We start from the raw sequence: 15,032 nt of genomic DNA, 5'->3' as shown, positions 1-15,032 counted from the left end.
CTTAGCCTCCATTTGAGACAGGGTTAAAAGTGCCAATTTCCTTCCAATTAACTCTCTTAACCGTTTACACCCTAACATCAGTTCACATATTCTCCATACTGTTCTTTATATGTTTCCTAAGGTGCTGGCAAGGAGAATGAGCTTAACAATTCAGAGCTTAAGTTGTTGATCATTTTCTCTTGACCTTAGTTTGTGATTCAGCCTGATGGGTGATATTGAAAGGAGAAATTAGGTGCTAGTCACTCTTAGGGGCCTAAGGGCTAATATGTCACATCACATAAAATGATTAGGAACACTGCCTCTACAGATTTGTTTTTGTTATAACCATCTGCCTAGTCTTTATAATGTTGAAGTGAAGTACATGTATGTTTACTGTCAACTTTCTTTACAGGCAACCAGATACAATACAAAAGTTAAAACCCTGAATGGGGAGGTAAATATTTGTTCAGTGGCTTGTTGTTAGTTTACACTACAAATGGAAGAAATTTAAACACAGCCTGAACCTCAACCTGGATATTCATATCAAGTTTTATTATTGATAGCCAAAATTATCAACTCAAATAGACTATAAACAGGATTGAGAGCCATTTTTCTTTTTGTTTTCTGTCATCATTATTGTTTTTTTCACCTGGTTGTTTTTAGGGTATGTGTGGGATTGAAATGATTTGGTGTGTGGAGGATATAACTGAACTTTCCAGTAGTTGACATTCAATTAGACAACAATTCTTCGGCATCAGTTCTAATAAAAATGAGTACATCCATAACTTATATGTGAGTACTTGTATGAGTAAAAATGCTCAGTCCATGCTTAAGTGATTTTCTCCATTTTTTCTTGCAAAGCTGAATTAAATTTGTTTTTTTTTTATCCTCAATGGTAGGTGTTGAATTATCTGAAAGAAGGATTTCTTGTTGAAGAATATGCATTGGATCACATCCCAAAACTCATGAACTGCATCAGAGACTGTAATGTGACTCTGAGGTGGCTCATGCTTCATAACTGTGAAGGTGAGTGTTGTGATAAACTTCTAAGAAACAAGTTGTGAACATGGCACTTTCTTTGTTACAAGAGTGCTTACCACCCCCTTGTCCTCTCTCACTCATTGTATCAAAACTAAGCAAGAAAGCTGGAACTTGTTTGGCTAAAAACCATGGTTTGCCCTTCACTTGATATGACTACAGATTACCATGTTCTTATAAAAACCTGAGTGCAGGACATGATTCAAGGGCACAATGTTTGATAATGCAATACCCTCCAATCAAAGGCCAACTTCCATAACAAAAGCCAGTCTTACATTTCTTTTGGGAGTTTTCCTCAAGGTTTTGTCAAGTTATGTTCCCTGGCAGTCAGTTACTCAGGGAAAAAGAATACCTTTGATTAATATATGTGACCCTCCATGGGAAAACGGACACTAACGCTTTTCCGTTAAACGTTCCAGAAAAACGGCTTTAAACAGATACTAAACGGCTAACTCAAGCACTTAAACGGTTTATCACATGTTTCCTTAACCCTTAAACTTACAAGATCTGATCCTCTTTAGCTGCTATGCATCTCCTTATAAATATGTTACTAGGCTTTGGTACTCGATGGAGATGGCAACTTCTAACTGATAAGTTTAAGCATTCTCATTAACTGTTTGATGGATTATGTATGGATATCCTAGAGAGAAGTTACATGTTAATCAGGGTTAACAAGTCCCCTAAACTTGACTTTTAAGCTAGTTTCTAAAGAAAGAGACTTGAAAGTGACTTAAAACTTGTCACTTAACAAGTCCATCTACCCTGACCACTATGGATGACTTGACAAGCTTTTTTTTTCGGTTTATGGCACTCAAAGGAATCCACACAACTTTAAAAGGGAGCAAGTACAAGTTTTTCTATGAAGCAGTAAGAATCAATTGAAATTAACCAGTTGAAATTATTTGACAGTATTTGATGTGTACAAGAGATGTCGTGCTCTTAGAGAGATGGTAACTGCATCAGGGTATGACCCAAAAGCTGTCTTTGAGCTGCTGTTGAATACTGCTCAGTTTGAACTAAAACTGAAGGAGGTTTGTAATCACCATCATGATTTATATTTTTATGGTTGACCTTTTACCTTTGTATCTCAGATGGTCAGAACTTTACTTTCTTAGTTTTTACTACAGACACAGAACGCAACCTTTAATAAGGACATTAATTTTACAACCTTCATTTTCATATGCTTGATTTTCAAGTGTGTATTTATGTTAATTATCATAAAGATTATTACATTTCTAATTAAAAATCTTATTTATTGATCATTATTACATTTATAATGTTTTGGTACAGATTTATTCCATTAACGAAAATTTTCTATAGCATCTTAATTTTTGTTTTTGGTTAAATAATGATTAGAAGACAAAGAAAAATGGAAATTGAACTACTTTCAAAAACGTGAATGGTGAAACATACTTTTAATTATTTATATTTATTTTTAACGTTGCATCAGATGTTCAAGCAGATGTTGGCACAGAAACAGTCTCAATGGGAAAAACACAAAACAGAAGGAGTTGAAAGGATGGATGAGCTCTCTGAAGTATTTTCTGGGACCAAACCACTGACAAGAATTCAAAAGAATGGTAAAGGAACATGAACTCCAACCATGATTGACATAAAACAGTCATTATCTCAGTAGACATGAACTATAAAACCTTTACACCTTAACATCAGTATGCATAATCTCCATACAGTTCTCTACACATTTCCTTAACGTGCTGACAAGGAGAATTTGTTAACAATCAATAGCTTCTTTAGTTGGTGATCATTTCTTTTATTGCATGAACTTAGTATTTGATTCAGGGGTGATATTGTTTAAGGAGAATTTAGGTTGATACAATTAAGACACCCATAGGGGTGAAAGGGATAAGATCTGTGAATGAAATACATTCACCTGTGCAATTTATACTACCCACAGGATTTTTTTTTTTAGCTTAAATTGAAAAAAACTTGGAAAGTCATGATATTATACATTATCATGTCCAAGGCTCAAAAGTGGTGTGATATGAGTGTGGGTTGTGCAAAGTTATAGAAGATTACTGGAAATGATAAGTTTGAGAAAGGAAAAGGAAAAGTGTCTTTATTACAAATCCTTTTTGCATTTTTTGGAGGTATTATATTATTAGTATGTCATGAAAAGTCAGAAAATTATGTGAGTTTGAAAGGGTACGAACTATGACTTGTGTCTTTTTACCAAAAACTAAAACTTCACAGTTGTGTAACATGTAGTATGAAATTGTCCAAAATTCTCAAGTAACTAGCATTCAAACTTAATTTCTGTACATTAGAAAACCTTCAAGCTTGGTTCAAGGAGATGTCCAATCAGATTTCTTCATTAAATTATGAAGACTCCACCTCAGCTGGACGTAAGATGGTGCAGCTTATCCAAGCATTAGAAGAGGTTTGCCATCATTGCTGCATAGCAAATAGTATACTTATGATGTATATATAGAGCCAATTCATGGACATGTACTTAGATTATTTTCCTGACATACCTTATTATTTGGTTTAGCACCCACCTCAAATAAATACCCACCCTTTAGATAGAAAAAGTTAACAAGTGCCAGCCTGGAATAGATGAGTGAGTAATCTTTATTATTCTTTTAGGTTCAAGAATTTCATCAACTGGAGAGCAACCTTCAAGTACGACAATTTCTCCTGGAAACAAGGCAGTTCCTGCATCAGATGATTAGGACAATCAATATTAAAGAAGAGGTGTGTGCCTGGCTTCCAAGCTTCATGTCAAGTATATCAGATGATGATGATTAATTGTGTAATCTCTCTCTGCTTTTGCAGGTTTTGATCACCATTCAGTTAGTAGCTGACTTATCTTATGCGTGGAATATTATTGATAGGTAAGACAAACAGACTTCTACCTTTTTGTGTGTGTCACTTAGCTGCTTATATTCCCTCTTCACTTCAATTAAATTCAATTTTATATAAACTTACACAAATACAGTGTTTTAGAGAAGGTTATAATTATTACAGTAGTGTTACAAACATCAATGTAAAGAATACAGTGCAATAAGAAAACGAAAAAAGAAACCAAAATAATTTAAAACTCATTGTTACCAAGGATGTCTAAGAAATAAAGAAGGAAAGGAAGAAATTAATATTTAAATACTATGTTAATTGCGTGGAGTTTGGGACAAATAGCTCTAAGAACTAATCGAGTGGGTGTCCCAAAGCACCATTTTTCTTGATGCAGATTCATTCAGTGCTAAAGCAATTAAATTTCATTGCCCATGTAGCACATGAGCATTTTTTAGTTTTTCATTTTTAACTCGTGAATTGCGCGCATGCGCAAGAGCGAGTTATAGATACGATGTGAGGAATGGCATTCGCTCGCTCGCTCGCTTGCTCGATTGGTCGATTCCTGTAAACTTTTTTTAGATTTTAGGCTTTTGAGTGCATTTTATAGTTTTTGGCGAGCAATAAACAGACGAAATGGCGACCTTTGTTGCTAAGAATAGTGGTGGGGTGAAAAAGAAGCCAATGATAATCTTAAAAGAGTTTTTTTTTTAGTTTCAACAAGCGGCGCCAGCGACTGGCAGGCATGCAAGGATTCACACTGAAATAACAGAACAACCTTCGTTTTTCATAAAATTGTAATTTACAATCCTTGAACTTGAAAACAATCCGAAGATTCATTGAAAATATCACTTACTGCGAAGCGCTCGGAGTTTACAGATTTTCAAAAGCTTTTTCTGTTATAGCGTGAGATTGAGGACAAAATTGATCATTACGTTTCGTCGCGTGTGTTTTTCCTGTGTGAAGCAACAAAAGATGCCGGCGACTGACGAAATAACAAGTTAACACGAAAATCAAATAATACCTAAACAAACAATTTTAGCTACCGATTTTCAGTGAATTTTTAAAGAACAATTTTCTTTTAAGTTTCAAGACAATTTGAAGATTCAACATACATACAACGTACTAAAATGCGAAAGTTACACACCACAAAACTGATAAATAGGCCTGAAATGAAATTCTATCTTGTTATTGATTATACGTTGCCTAGCACGTGACTTAAATCTACCCAGGCGGAGATCCAAAATGACGGTGGCAGTCTTGGCTTAGTTATATCACTCAAAATTCGTTCCCGTTTGTCTCATTTGATAAAGAGGGAATCATTAATGTTTTCATTAAGACAGTATTGCCTTTTCTAATATTTACAACGAAAGACAGTAAATTTCACTTTTCACCCACATTTACTTCCAACCTTTTCTTTTGAACCAGAAACAAAAATGATAGACGTTTAAAACACATGACATCATCCACCTTGTCAAATGTAATAGCACGATCATTTCAATTGTAATGCCTTCTTATCCGAACGTTACTTTGTTTCTATGCTACATAAGCAAACACTGAACTACTGCTCGTACTCTAGATATGACAATCAACCACAAAATTCCCTAAACCCGATAACATTAAACATAATCTAAAAAATCATGTGTCAATTCACGAGTTTGCTCACAGAGCACTTTGATTTGTTTGTGTATCATTTTGTAGCTCTCTTTTTTTTTTCAGCCATTGTTCAAGGATCTCAATCAGACAATTTAACCCCTTTAAGTCCCAAGAGTGACCTAGACTTAATTTTGCCTTTCAATATCGATACAATATCATGCAGACAATTGATTAGAATAAAGAAAAATATCAATTTGGGGATTGTAAGTTGATTCCTATCAAATTATCTGAACTTACATCATAGCCATTGTGTGGCAGACAGCAAGGAGAATTACTAATGAGATCTTAGGAGTGAAAGCATTAATAGACACTTTTAACAATTTGATTTCCTAAACAGATTGTTATTGATGTTATTGCAGTTACTCTGGATTCATGCAACAAGGAATAAAGAGTAACCCTTCTTTGGTTCAGAAATTAAGAGCAACATTCCTCAAGGTAAAACAACACTGTTCATCTTTACACTCCAGTGACAAAAGGCTTATCTCCTGACTAGTGCAAGTGTAGACTAACTTTTAGAATCTTTTCACAGATGGCCTCAGCTATGGATTTGCCTCTGGTGCGCATTGGCCAGGCTAACAGTCCTGATTTAGTGAGTGTGTCCCAGTACTACTCTGGTGAATTGGTAGCTTATGTGAGAAAGGTAATTATGCTGATGTGCTCATTATAAATTGTGGATTAGTAAAATGCATATGCTCTGTAGGATCTCAGACAGTGCTCTCTCTTGGTGGATTTATCTCGTTTACATTTTTCTTGCTTCTGCAAAAAAGGTTTTTAGTTACATCTCAACTTGTGAGATTGGAGTAACTTTCAGATTTTTCCAAGTATTCATCCCTTTTGGGCATTATGGTGAACATTCCTCTTTTATTTGCAATTTTCTTTCTGAGCTGAGTTGGCAACATAAAGCAACATTAGATGTGCACATTTAATGACCAAACTATCATATCTCCAGGTTTTACAGATTATTCCAGAGACAATGTTTGGTCTTCTTGCAAGAATCATTCAACTCCAGATCAGCAGCGTGAAGGAGGTTGGTTTGTCAACGATGCCCTTTTTTTTTTTTTAAATTTTTCAAGATAGTAAAAAGACATTATTTAGCCCTGTAGCTCATAACATAGCTTCACGCTACCTAAAAAAAAAAAAGGCGAAAAAAATATCATCATCATCTTCATCACACGCTAACGATATTTTTCTAACGCTGTGTCTTACAAGGTTCCAACCAGGTTGGAAAAGGATAAATTGAGAGAATATGCGCAATTGGATGAGAGATACCAGGTATGTTTCAGTGATCATAAAAGACTTAAATCAGAAAGAACCATTTAATACAAATATATTACCCATTTAGTAATGTCTCCCCTTCCTTTAGAGTAACCTCATAATTAAATCAACGTGTGTTTTTTTTAGATAGCGAAGTTGACTCATGCTATTTCCGTGTTCACGGAAGGGATTTTGATGATGAAGACAACTTTGGTCGGAATTATTAAGGTAAGTACTGGTGGATAGCATTGAAGAGGACTTTTTAGTTGAGTTTTAAGAAACCCAAACCAGAGAAATTGCAACGAAATTCAGAATAAAGGAAAGTATTTTAAGAAGACAATGAGAACTCCAAGTAAAAACAAGCAAACTACTCGAAGCGCGGGAAAACGCGCGTGACCAGGTCACCATTGCTTTTAGTTTTGAATTTGATTGGTTAAGAGAGTGGCGCGCGCTGATGTTAGGCCAATCAGGATTACTGCAACACTCAATTGAAAATCGTTCTATGATTTAACCAAGTAGCATAATACTATTTCGTATGTATAACCATCACAAGTTCCCCATCTGGCCATTTTGAAACAATTTCCTAATTTCATCTTCCCAACGTACTAGACAGGGTTGGCCTTTAATGAAGAGTGCCATACCCCTCTTACAGAAGTTAAAGGCAGCATTTTCACTGTTTTCAGATTGACCCAAAGCAGCTTCTAGAGGATGGGATTAGGAAAGAGTTGGTCAGACAGGTGGCGTCTGCTCTCCACATTGTTCTCACGTTTAATCCAAGGGCTAAGGTAAATTACAGAATGATCCTAACCCTTTAGGCGTGAAGAGTGACTAACATCTTATTTCTCCCTACAGTTCCAGCCCTGAACCACACATTTAGTTCACGAGAATAAAAGAAATGATCAGCAACTCAAGAAGCTCTTGATTATTAGACAAAGTCTCCTTGTCAGTAGCACAGTAAATGTGAGAAGAACCGTATGGGGAATATTTAAGCTTATGTTAATTTTAAGGGCGTGCTAATGTTAGAGTGAAACCAGAGTTCACTTTCGCAATCGCGGGAAAACACCGGTGACAAAGTCGTGATTGGTTTAAGTCTCGCATCTGGTGCGCTATTGAGCGAAGTAAAGCAAAATTAAATTAATCCTGACTCAGTTTCGATATTCAATAATTATCTGCTCTCAAGTTCAAGATGAAAGGCGTTGTGTTTATTCTGACAGCAATCGGAACTTGGCTTGAGGCTAAGGGAACTTGGAGGAAGAATGGACGGATTCCGGCGTTCCTTTGAATACATTCAAGATTACATTAACATCTATGGCCTGAAAATCTGGCAAGAGGAAGTTTCCAGAATCATCAACTACAACGTGGAACAGGAATGCAATAGCTTTCTTAGAGAAAAGGTTAGAGCTTTAAATCTCATGAAAACAAAAACGTCTAAATAGCAGCGATAAAATGAAGGTAGTTTAGGAGAGATGCGTTTTAGGGTTACAGAAGTTTATTATAGTATCTGCTGTGAGCTATATTTCCAAATAGTCTAGCTGGTTTGTGAGGAGAGAATGAGTTGATGGTTTTTGATTTGCTAAAGTTCGCGAAACACCTTTTAGTCCATGATTCAAGCAATTTAACTTTAACACTCTTATTATCCTTGGTTTCTGAAAATTGGATGTGCCAGTAAGGTTTTCTACAGTAGAAATGGTTCTTACTTATGAAGAAAGATTTGAGGCCATGTTAAAGTGTTATTGTTTCTTACTGGCTGCCAAGTGGAATGAGCTTTTCTCTGGAACCCTCTTTGGCCACATAAGAGTGACTAGCATCTAATTTCTCCTCACAATATCACCCCTGAATCACACATCAAGGTCATGAGAATAAGGGAAATGATCACCAACCAGAGAAGCTCTAGATTTTGAAACAAATTCTCCTCATCAGCACCTTAGGGAATGTATAGGGAACAGTATGGGGAATTTGCATACTGATGTTGGGGTTGTAAAGGATACTCTGAGATAGTAACTGTGCGGTCATAAACCCATCTAAGTGGTTATTTGTCTGTTCGTCTCTTCAGGTCCACGACTGGCAGTCTGTTTATCAATCAACCACGATTCCCATACCGAAGTTTCCTCCTGTGGACGAGTCTGTCAATTTCATTGGACGACTAGCGAGGGAGATACTCAGAATAACAGACACTAAGTTAGTGATCTGTTTAGTTGTGTTATATTTATTTGAGAGATGAATGATGCACGGTAAAGACTGAAGTAGATTTAGGTAGCGGCGCATGCACTTAGTGGTTTTCCGTTCGAGGTAACTTCGGTGAAAGTAGATAGTCAGTGGTAGTGAGCATGTGAAACACGAGATGCCAGTCAGAGATGGGTCTGCACACTGCAAAGGGGGGTATTCGCTATTAAGGACAAAATAAGATGCCAGTAACCCTAACTCGGGTATAACTGGGTAATTTAGTATTATGAACTGAGTTGATAACGTAAAGTAGCCACCGTAAAGAGTTTCAAAGCTGACGTTCTGACGAAGGGCTGACGCTCGAAAAGTCGGCTTTGAAACTCTTTACGATGGCCAATTTACTTTGTACTTTATCGACTCAGTTGATACCACTACATTACCCTGATATACTCTTCCACCGAAGCAGCACCACAGTTTCTTTAGAAACTTGCCCCCCCCCCCCCCCCCAACTTATCAACTTATCAACTTATCACAAGCGGGTTGATCTACCTGCTAACCGGCTGCTATGGAAACCCAATTGCACAAGAAAATGTGCAGCACTGAGTTAGAAGGGAATTGCTATTTCGATCTTTAGTACTTAAGGATACTTACTTTGTCAGGACTACGTGTTACATCGACCAAATGGGAGCCTGGTACGACAACAGAACCAAGCAAGAGGTTATGAACTTACTGATCCTAAAGCAACTTCAGCAGGCTGTTGGCTCGTTTGGACTGACGGGATTGGACAAACTACTGTCGTTTATGATAGTCAAGGAACTGCAGGTTTGACAGTTGTATGTTATTTGATTTTACTAATGGTCGAGAACGTTAGGCAGGACAGTGAACCCCCTACAAAAAATGTGCATTAGCAAAATAGAGACTTAATATGCAAGAGGTAAAACAGGCCAAGATATTTTCTTTGTGTACTAACCTTACATAATATGAAAGAAAAAAACCTCTTCGCGGTGGAGCTTCATCTTTCGAGAACATCGTTAAACGTAGCCTCGCCTTTAGGAATATTTAAACTGATTTTTGCTGTTTCATTACGAGCAATGCTTTTATCTTTTTTCTGTAGAAATTCCAAGCATTGCTGAGAGGAGCACTGAAAGACAAACTCGTGGCAGACACTTTGCTTGGACTTTCCAAACAACTTACTCCCGTCAAAAGTCTCATCGGTTTGTATGTGTTGTGTTGTAACCTTAATCTACCCCTTTGAAACCCCGCATTTCTTTGTGATTGTAAAGTGACTAAGTTAAAAGACATATTCCACTACTTTTTCGGTCACGTGTTGCAACGTTTCCTTCAACTGGAAGGAGATTATGTAACCATTAGATTATGAGGTCTATATTTCTACTGCGTAGCGTGGCGCGGCCCGAACCAACTATCACGCGCAGAAATCGAGAGGAATAATCTAATTGCTTTAGTATAAATCCGCTAGTCGTCCAAAACGTAACAACGAGACAGGTTCATGTTTTTGCCAAATTTCATTTTGTTTACACACACTGTTAGGGGATCATTTACTATCTTTTACGGAACAGAGAGCGATTAGCGAAGCCAATCAGATTGCAGTGTTTGTGATTGAATGCTATTATATACTCTAAAACATGGATAGGATGCAATGATAAATGAAGAAGGATCAATGATGTTCAAAGTTGGAGAGGCCAACGACATGGATTCCAGAAACGACCGTAAAAACATTTAGACTTAAATTTTCAAGATGCAGCCAAACTGACGTAGCTTCGGTGGCATGCAGGAGTAGGAGTATTTATTTATTTAATTATTTAATTTTTATTTAATTATTTATTTATTTTTATTTAATTATTTATTTATTTATTTCACGTTCTTTCCCCACAGCATCACCATACAGAGTATATCCTCCAGTTACTCAAAAGTTGGCTCGTCTGTGGACTCAGTATAGTGAAGCAATCATGAAGGTAAACCGATTCTTTCGATATTCCAGTCAATTTATTACAATAAGAACTCTGTGGCTTCATGGAATGTGGGTGTTCTCGGTTAAGAAAATGGGAAATCTCGTTTTTATCGTTAGTTTTACTTCGTGAAGTGCACTTAGGGGTTAGAGTAACTTTCAACTGATCGTGTAGTGTAATCCGGTATCGCTTTAGTTTTGTTGCAAAACGCTTTACGATTGGTAAACAAAATCGGCTTCAGTTTTCTGCTGTCTTTGATCATCACCCACTGTTTTCTTCTTTTTTTTTCATCCTTTAGGTCGGCCAAATGCAGCTTATAAGAAGACAAATCTCAAATGAGCTGAACTGTTCCTGCAAGTTTGACTCAAAAGTTCTCCACAATGCTCTGGAAACCTTTAACAAGTATGAATGATTTTGATTCTTACAGTAATGTAATGTTTCCCCAATCCATTGAAATACTCTTCACAATGGCTATGTGATAAGCGATTTTTTTCTCTCTATGCTTTGTTTGTCATAAAACACTAATGGGAAGCTTATGGATTTGGAACCTTGAACGTTTCAGAGCAGATTCCTTCATGTCTTGGTGATTCTAAATTTGACTGCAAAGACACAAGCTCTGATATGTTTAGTGCTATTATGCAGTTTCTCATTATCAGAAGTTTGTCGAGTCGCAAAGTAACTTCTAAATCGTATATGGAAGGTTTCGTGATTTTTATCGCTGTTATCAGATATCTGCTGTCTTCAAACCTGGTATTACTTACAGCTCGTCACTTTTGATACTTTATCTTCTCGGAGTTGGCGTGGAACTTAAACTGTTTGTTATTAAAATCATTATGTATAGTGCACTGCTACGCGATGTTGAAGCTCATTACCAGGACCCCACTCGACCATATCCCAAGGAAGAGAATCCTCTTATGTTTGAGTTGACGTCATATCTTGAGTGGGCTGGTATTCATAACCCACTCACAAAGGTCAGTCTCTTCAATTTTATTTTATACAGTTATTTAGCTGTTACTTTCCTTTGTTAAGTACCTACATTCCTGGTTGTATGCAAGAAGCATAAAATTCGTGAAGTCCAGTGCTTAGACTATGGTTTTGCTTGCACGCAAAAACGAGAACAAACAAACTGTCCCAACATTTTGGCCAAGGTTATTTAACGAACGTAGAGTTTTTTAGATTTTATAAAAGGTCATTGGGCATTTAAGAGATATTTCTGTTCTTATCAACAGATTTATATCACTACAAAGAAGTATCCGTATTTTGCACTACTGAATTTTTTGTGCGTGATTGCACAGATGCCAAAGCTGGTCTATGTCAAGAGCGTCGGTAAGACGATAGCTCTTTTGTTATTACATTTAGATAGTACCTGCGAATTACTAAGGCTAAGAGTAAAATTAAAATCTGTTGTAAATTGGTTGGTCGCGTTTTCTGCGCTTCAAGCGGGGTACATGAAAAGTTGAGTTTTCATTGGCTTTCGGAGGTATCTACCGTTCAACTCCCGGAGGTGATTAACATTTAACTTCTCCCTATAATATCCATACATTATCCTGTAAACAGGTTAATGAGAATACTCCAACCTATCAGGTAGAAGGTCTCATGATCTAACACCAACTTCTTGGAACTTATTTGCAAGGAAATGTGTAGCAGCTAGAGGGGAGAATTGACAATCAGATCTTGGGAGTTAAACGAGTTAAGGTTTGGTTAAACAACCCTCAATCGGAAAGCACTTCAGAAAATAATGTTGCTCAAACTAATCATCCTTAGCTAATACATTTCGTTTGTCGTCTGATGCACCAGGAACAATGGTGGCCAAGCGACCGACTGATCAGATCGACAGCGCACCATTTGTAGTAGGAATGATTACAGTTCTGAAGCAGTTCCATTCCGAGTACACGGAACAATTCTTGTCGTGCTGTGGACAATATGTAAGGTCCCTTATAGAGGCGACGGCTACAAAGTAAGTACACTTTTTAAGGGCATCTTAAAAGGGCGGATCACTTGAGCGATATGAAAGACTTACGATATTACTAGTTTTTAGGGATTGGGCCAATACGTAACATTCGACCATGAAATCGGATTGTTGGGGTGGAGTGGGAGCGGATCAAGGAACTTTTGATCGGGGGAGGGGTCCAAATTTTGATTCAGAAACAAGAAATGTTTGCTACATTACAGTCTAATTTGATCAGTTGAGTTACGAGAGGGATAGTTGTGCACTCCCCAGTTGCTCAGACACTGACAATGGTCCGCTTAAATGAGCTGAAAGATATTAAAGGACAAGTGAATATTGAATACTCTGTACTTTACATACTGAGGGTCTTACGGAGATAAAAATTATTGTGATCTTTGGAGTATACTTTACGAGTCGCTCTTTAATACTTGATGATTTCTTATTCTGTGTGTTTGATTTAGTGTAAGAAGCCAAGAGATCCCAGCAGAAGTTGTAAACCTGCTGGTTTTCCTTGAAGACTTTTTGGCGTACAGTGAACTTCCAAGGAAGGTAAGCTGTTGTTATTTGATTTGATGTTAAAAATGCAGCTACATTAGAAAGTATTAAGTTTATGAAGAAAGTGTGGTGCTGCATCGTTACCAGATGTAAACTGGAAAAGCTGACGTTTCGGCATTTGTTGTCGGTGCAAAGATATTAACTGTTTTGCCGTAGATATGCAATATTGTTTGAGCGCTCCTTGTTGAAGTTCTTTCCTCTACAGCATAACAAAACATGTATGCCCTCTTATTGGCTAATAACCGTGACAGAAGCGTCAAGCCTTGAAGCTTCTACTAAGAAATAGATTCCATTCTGGGCGTTAGTTCAGTGATAGATTATAGATAATGAGAGGTGATATCCGATTCTTGTTAGAACAAAAAAGTAGACTACTTGAGTTTCTATGCCTCTGATGAAAATTGGTCTTCTACTTACATATCAACGTGCGCTCCTGATGAACATGTGTCATCAACGTGCAGCCTCCCCTCCCACCGAGCAACCATAACCTTATGGTTGTGCGATGCACGTCTGCCATTTCCAAAATGGAAACACCATGCTCTTACTCGTAACGACCATTGTGGACTAATATCCGAATTATCTTTATTTTCTTCCATTCCCCTGTGAGAGATTTCTGTTGGAACTCGCACTTGACTCTTTTGTAATAAAACGCATTTCTGTTTTTCGTTCAGCACTATATTACTAATGATTTGTTTTCAAACCCCTCTGTTATTCAGGTTGTCGAGGCTCACATTCCTAGCTACATTTTTGACCAGTTCCGAGTTCATCTCGCGTAACAGCTTAGATGTGTGACGTAATTTTCCGAACAAGGTTCCCTTCAGGGTAGATATAGAACACGTAGCTATGTGTTTATCTAGAAACTCTATGATTTTCTACAAACAGAAAAAAAGTATTTTTTTCCAAGAGTTTATCTCTGATGTTAACTGGAAGAAAAAATGAAGTTTTTTTTGTGATTCAAATCGTGAAATAATTGTGCAATGAGACCAATAATTTGTACATTTCTGTAACTTAGAGGATAACAAAAGAAGTGATTACAGAAAAAAGAAACCTGAAGCAGTTAGCACGGAAACGCCGAAGAAGGTGTCGATTAAAAAATGAATTTATGTTTTCAGTTAGAATTTTGAAAATGGCTGGATGTGTTAACCGTCTCTCACCGCATTGAGTTCCGAATGGAAACTGAAATAATTTGCCATGGGTTCTGTTCTCAGATCATGCAAACTTATTTCGCGTTGTGGTTATGCAGAGGATGGCTTAGAAATGCACGAAGTTCTAAAATGCACGCGCTAAGCTATTGTTTTGCTCATTAAATCTTTTGTATTGCCACGTCCTCGTAGCCCTCTTGGTTTGCTTGAGGTTCCTAAATACACTGTAAGTTTATTAAGTAACTTAACGCATCAAATTACAGTTAAACCATAAAACTTTGGGGAATTTATATTGTTATTCTGGTTTGATATTCAAAATTGAAGAGGTAGCTATGTGTTGAATTAAAACTCTGTAAAAATCTACAAACGAACGAAAAATGTTTTTCTAAGAGATTTATCACTACTCGGAGGGGAAAATATTAAATTTTTTGTGATTCAAGTCGTTGAAAATATTGTAGAATAAGAACAACAATTCGTATGGAACTGTAGCGGTGAAGCTGGTGACATTAAATGTTAGAGAATTTC

The 15,032-nt window shown here is 36.9% G+C and overlaps 1 protein-coding gene across 1 annotated transcript in view; it reads left to right on the top strand.

The window, feature by feature from the left end:
* Window positions 1-15,032, top strand: part of LOC113686812 (WASH complex subunit 5) — a 20,512-nt gene extending 5,480 nt beyond the window's left edge. Inside the window, exons 9-32 of the mRNA XM_027204481.2 lie at window positions 392-433; window positions 879-1,005; window positions 1,927-2,048; window positions 2,468-2,597; window positions 3,303-3,415; window positions 3,622-3,729; window positions 3,811-3,869; window positions 5,841-5,916; window positions 6,011-6,121; window positions 6,431-6,508; window positions 6,691-6,753; window positions 6,883-6,963; window positions 7,419-7,520; window positions 7,950-8,129; window positions 8,789-8,913; window positions 9,558-9,720; window positions 10,013-10,112; window positions 10,792-10,871; window positions 11,164-11,267; window positions 11,707-11,836; window positions 12,095-12,191; window positions 12,663-12,822; window positions 13,275-13,362; window positions 14,082-15,032. Coding sequence (XP_027060282.2) covers window positions 392-433; window positions 879-1,005; window positions 1,927-2,048; window positions 2,468-2,597; window positions 3,303-3,415; window positions 3,622-3,729; window positions 3,811-3,869; window positions 5,841-5,916; window positions 6,011-6,121; window positions 6,431-6,508; window positions 6,691-6,753; window positions 6,883-6,963; window positions 7,419-7,520; window positions 7,950-8,129; window positions 8,789-8,913; window positions 9,558-9,720; window positions 10,013-10,112; window positions 10,792-10,871; window positions 11,164-11,267; window positions 11,707-11,836; window positions 12,095-12,191; window positions 12,663-12,822; window positions 13,275-13,362; window positions 14,082-14,141 — 2,499 coding nt within the window. The 3' untranslated portion in view covers window positions 14,142-15,032. The remainder of the gene's footprint in view (window positions 1-391; window positions 434-878; window positions 1,006-1,926; window positions 2,049-2,467; window positions 2,598-3,302; window positions 3,416-3,621; window positions 3,730-3,810; window positions 3,870-5,840; window positions 5,917-6,010; window positions 6,122-6,430; window positions 6,509-6,690; window positions 6,754-6,882; window positions 6,964-7,418; window positions 7,521-7,949; window positions 8,130-8,788; window positions 8,914-9,557; window positions 9,721-10,012; window positions 10,113-10,791; window positions 10,872-11,163; window positions 11,268-11,706; window positions 11,837-12,094; window positions 12,192-12,662; window positions 12,823-13,274; window positions 13,363-14,081) is intronic.

Source organism: Pocillopora damicornis, chromosome 12 (genome assembly GCF_964200805.1).
Source record: "Pocillopora damicornis chromosome 12, jaPocDami1.2, whole genome shotgun sequence".
Lineage (NCBI taxonomy): Eukaryota > Metazoa > Cnidaria > Anthozoa > Scleractinia > Pocilloporidae > Pocillopora > Pocillopora damicornis.
This window is presented reverse-complemented; position numbering and strand designations above follow the sequence as displayed.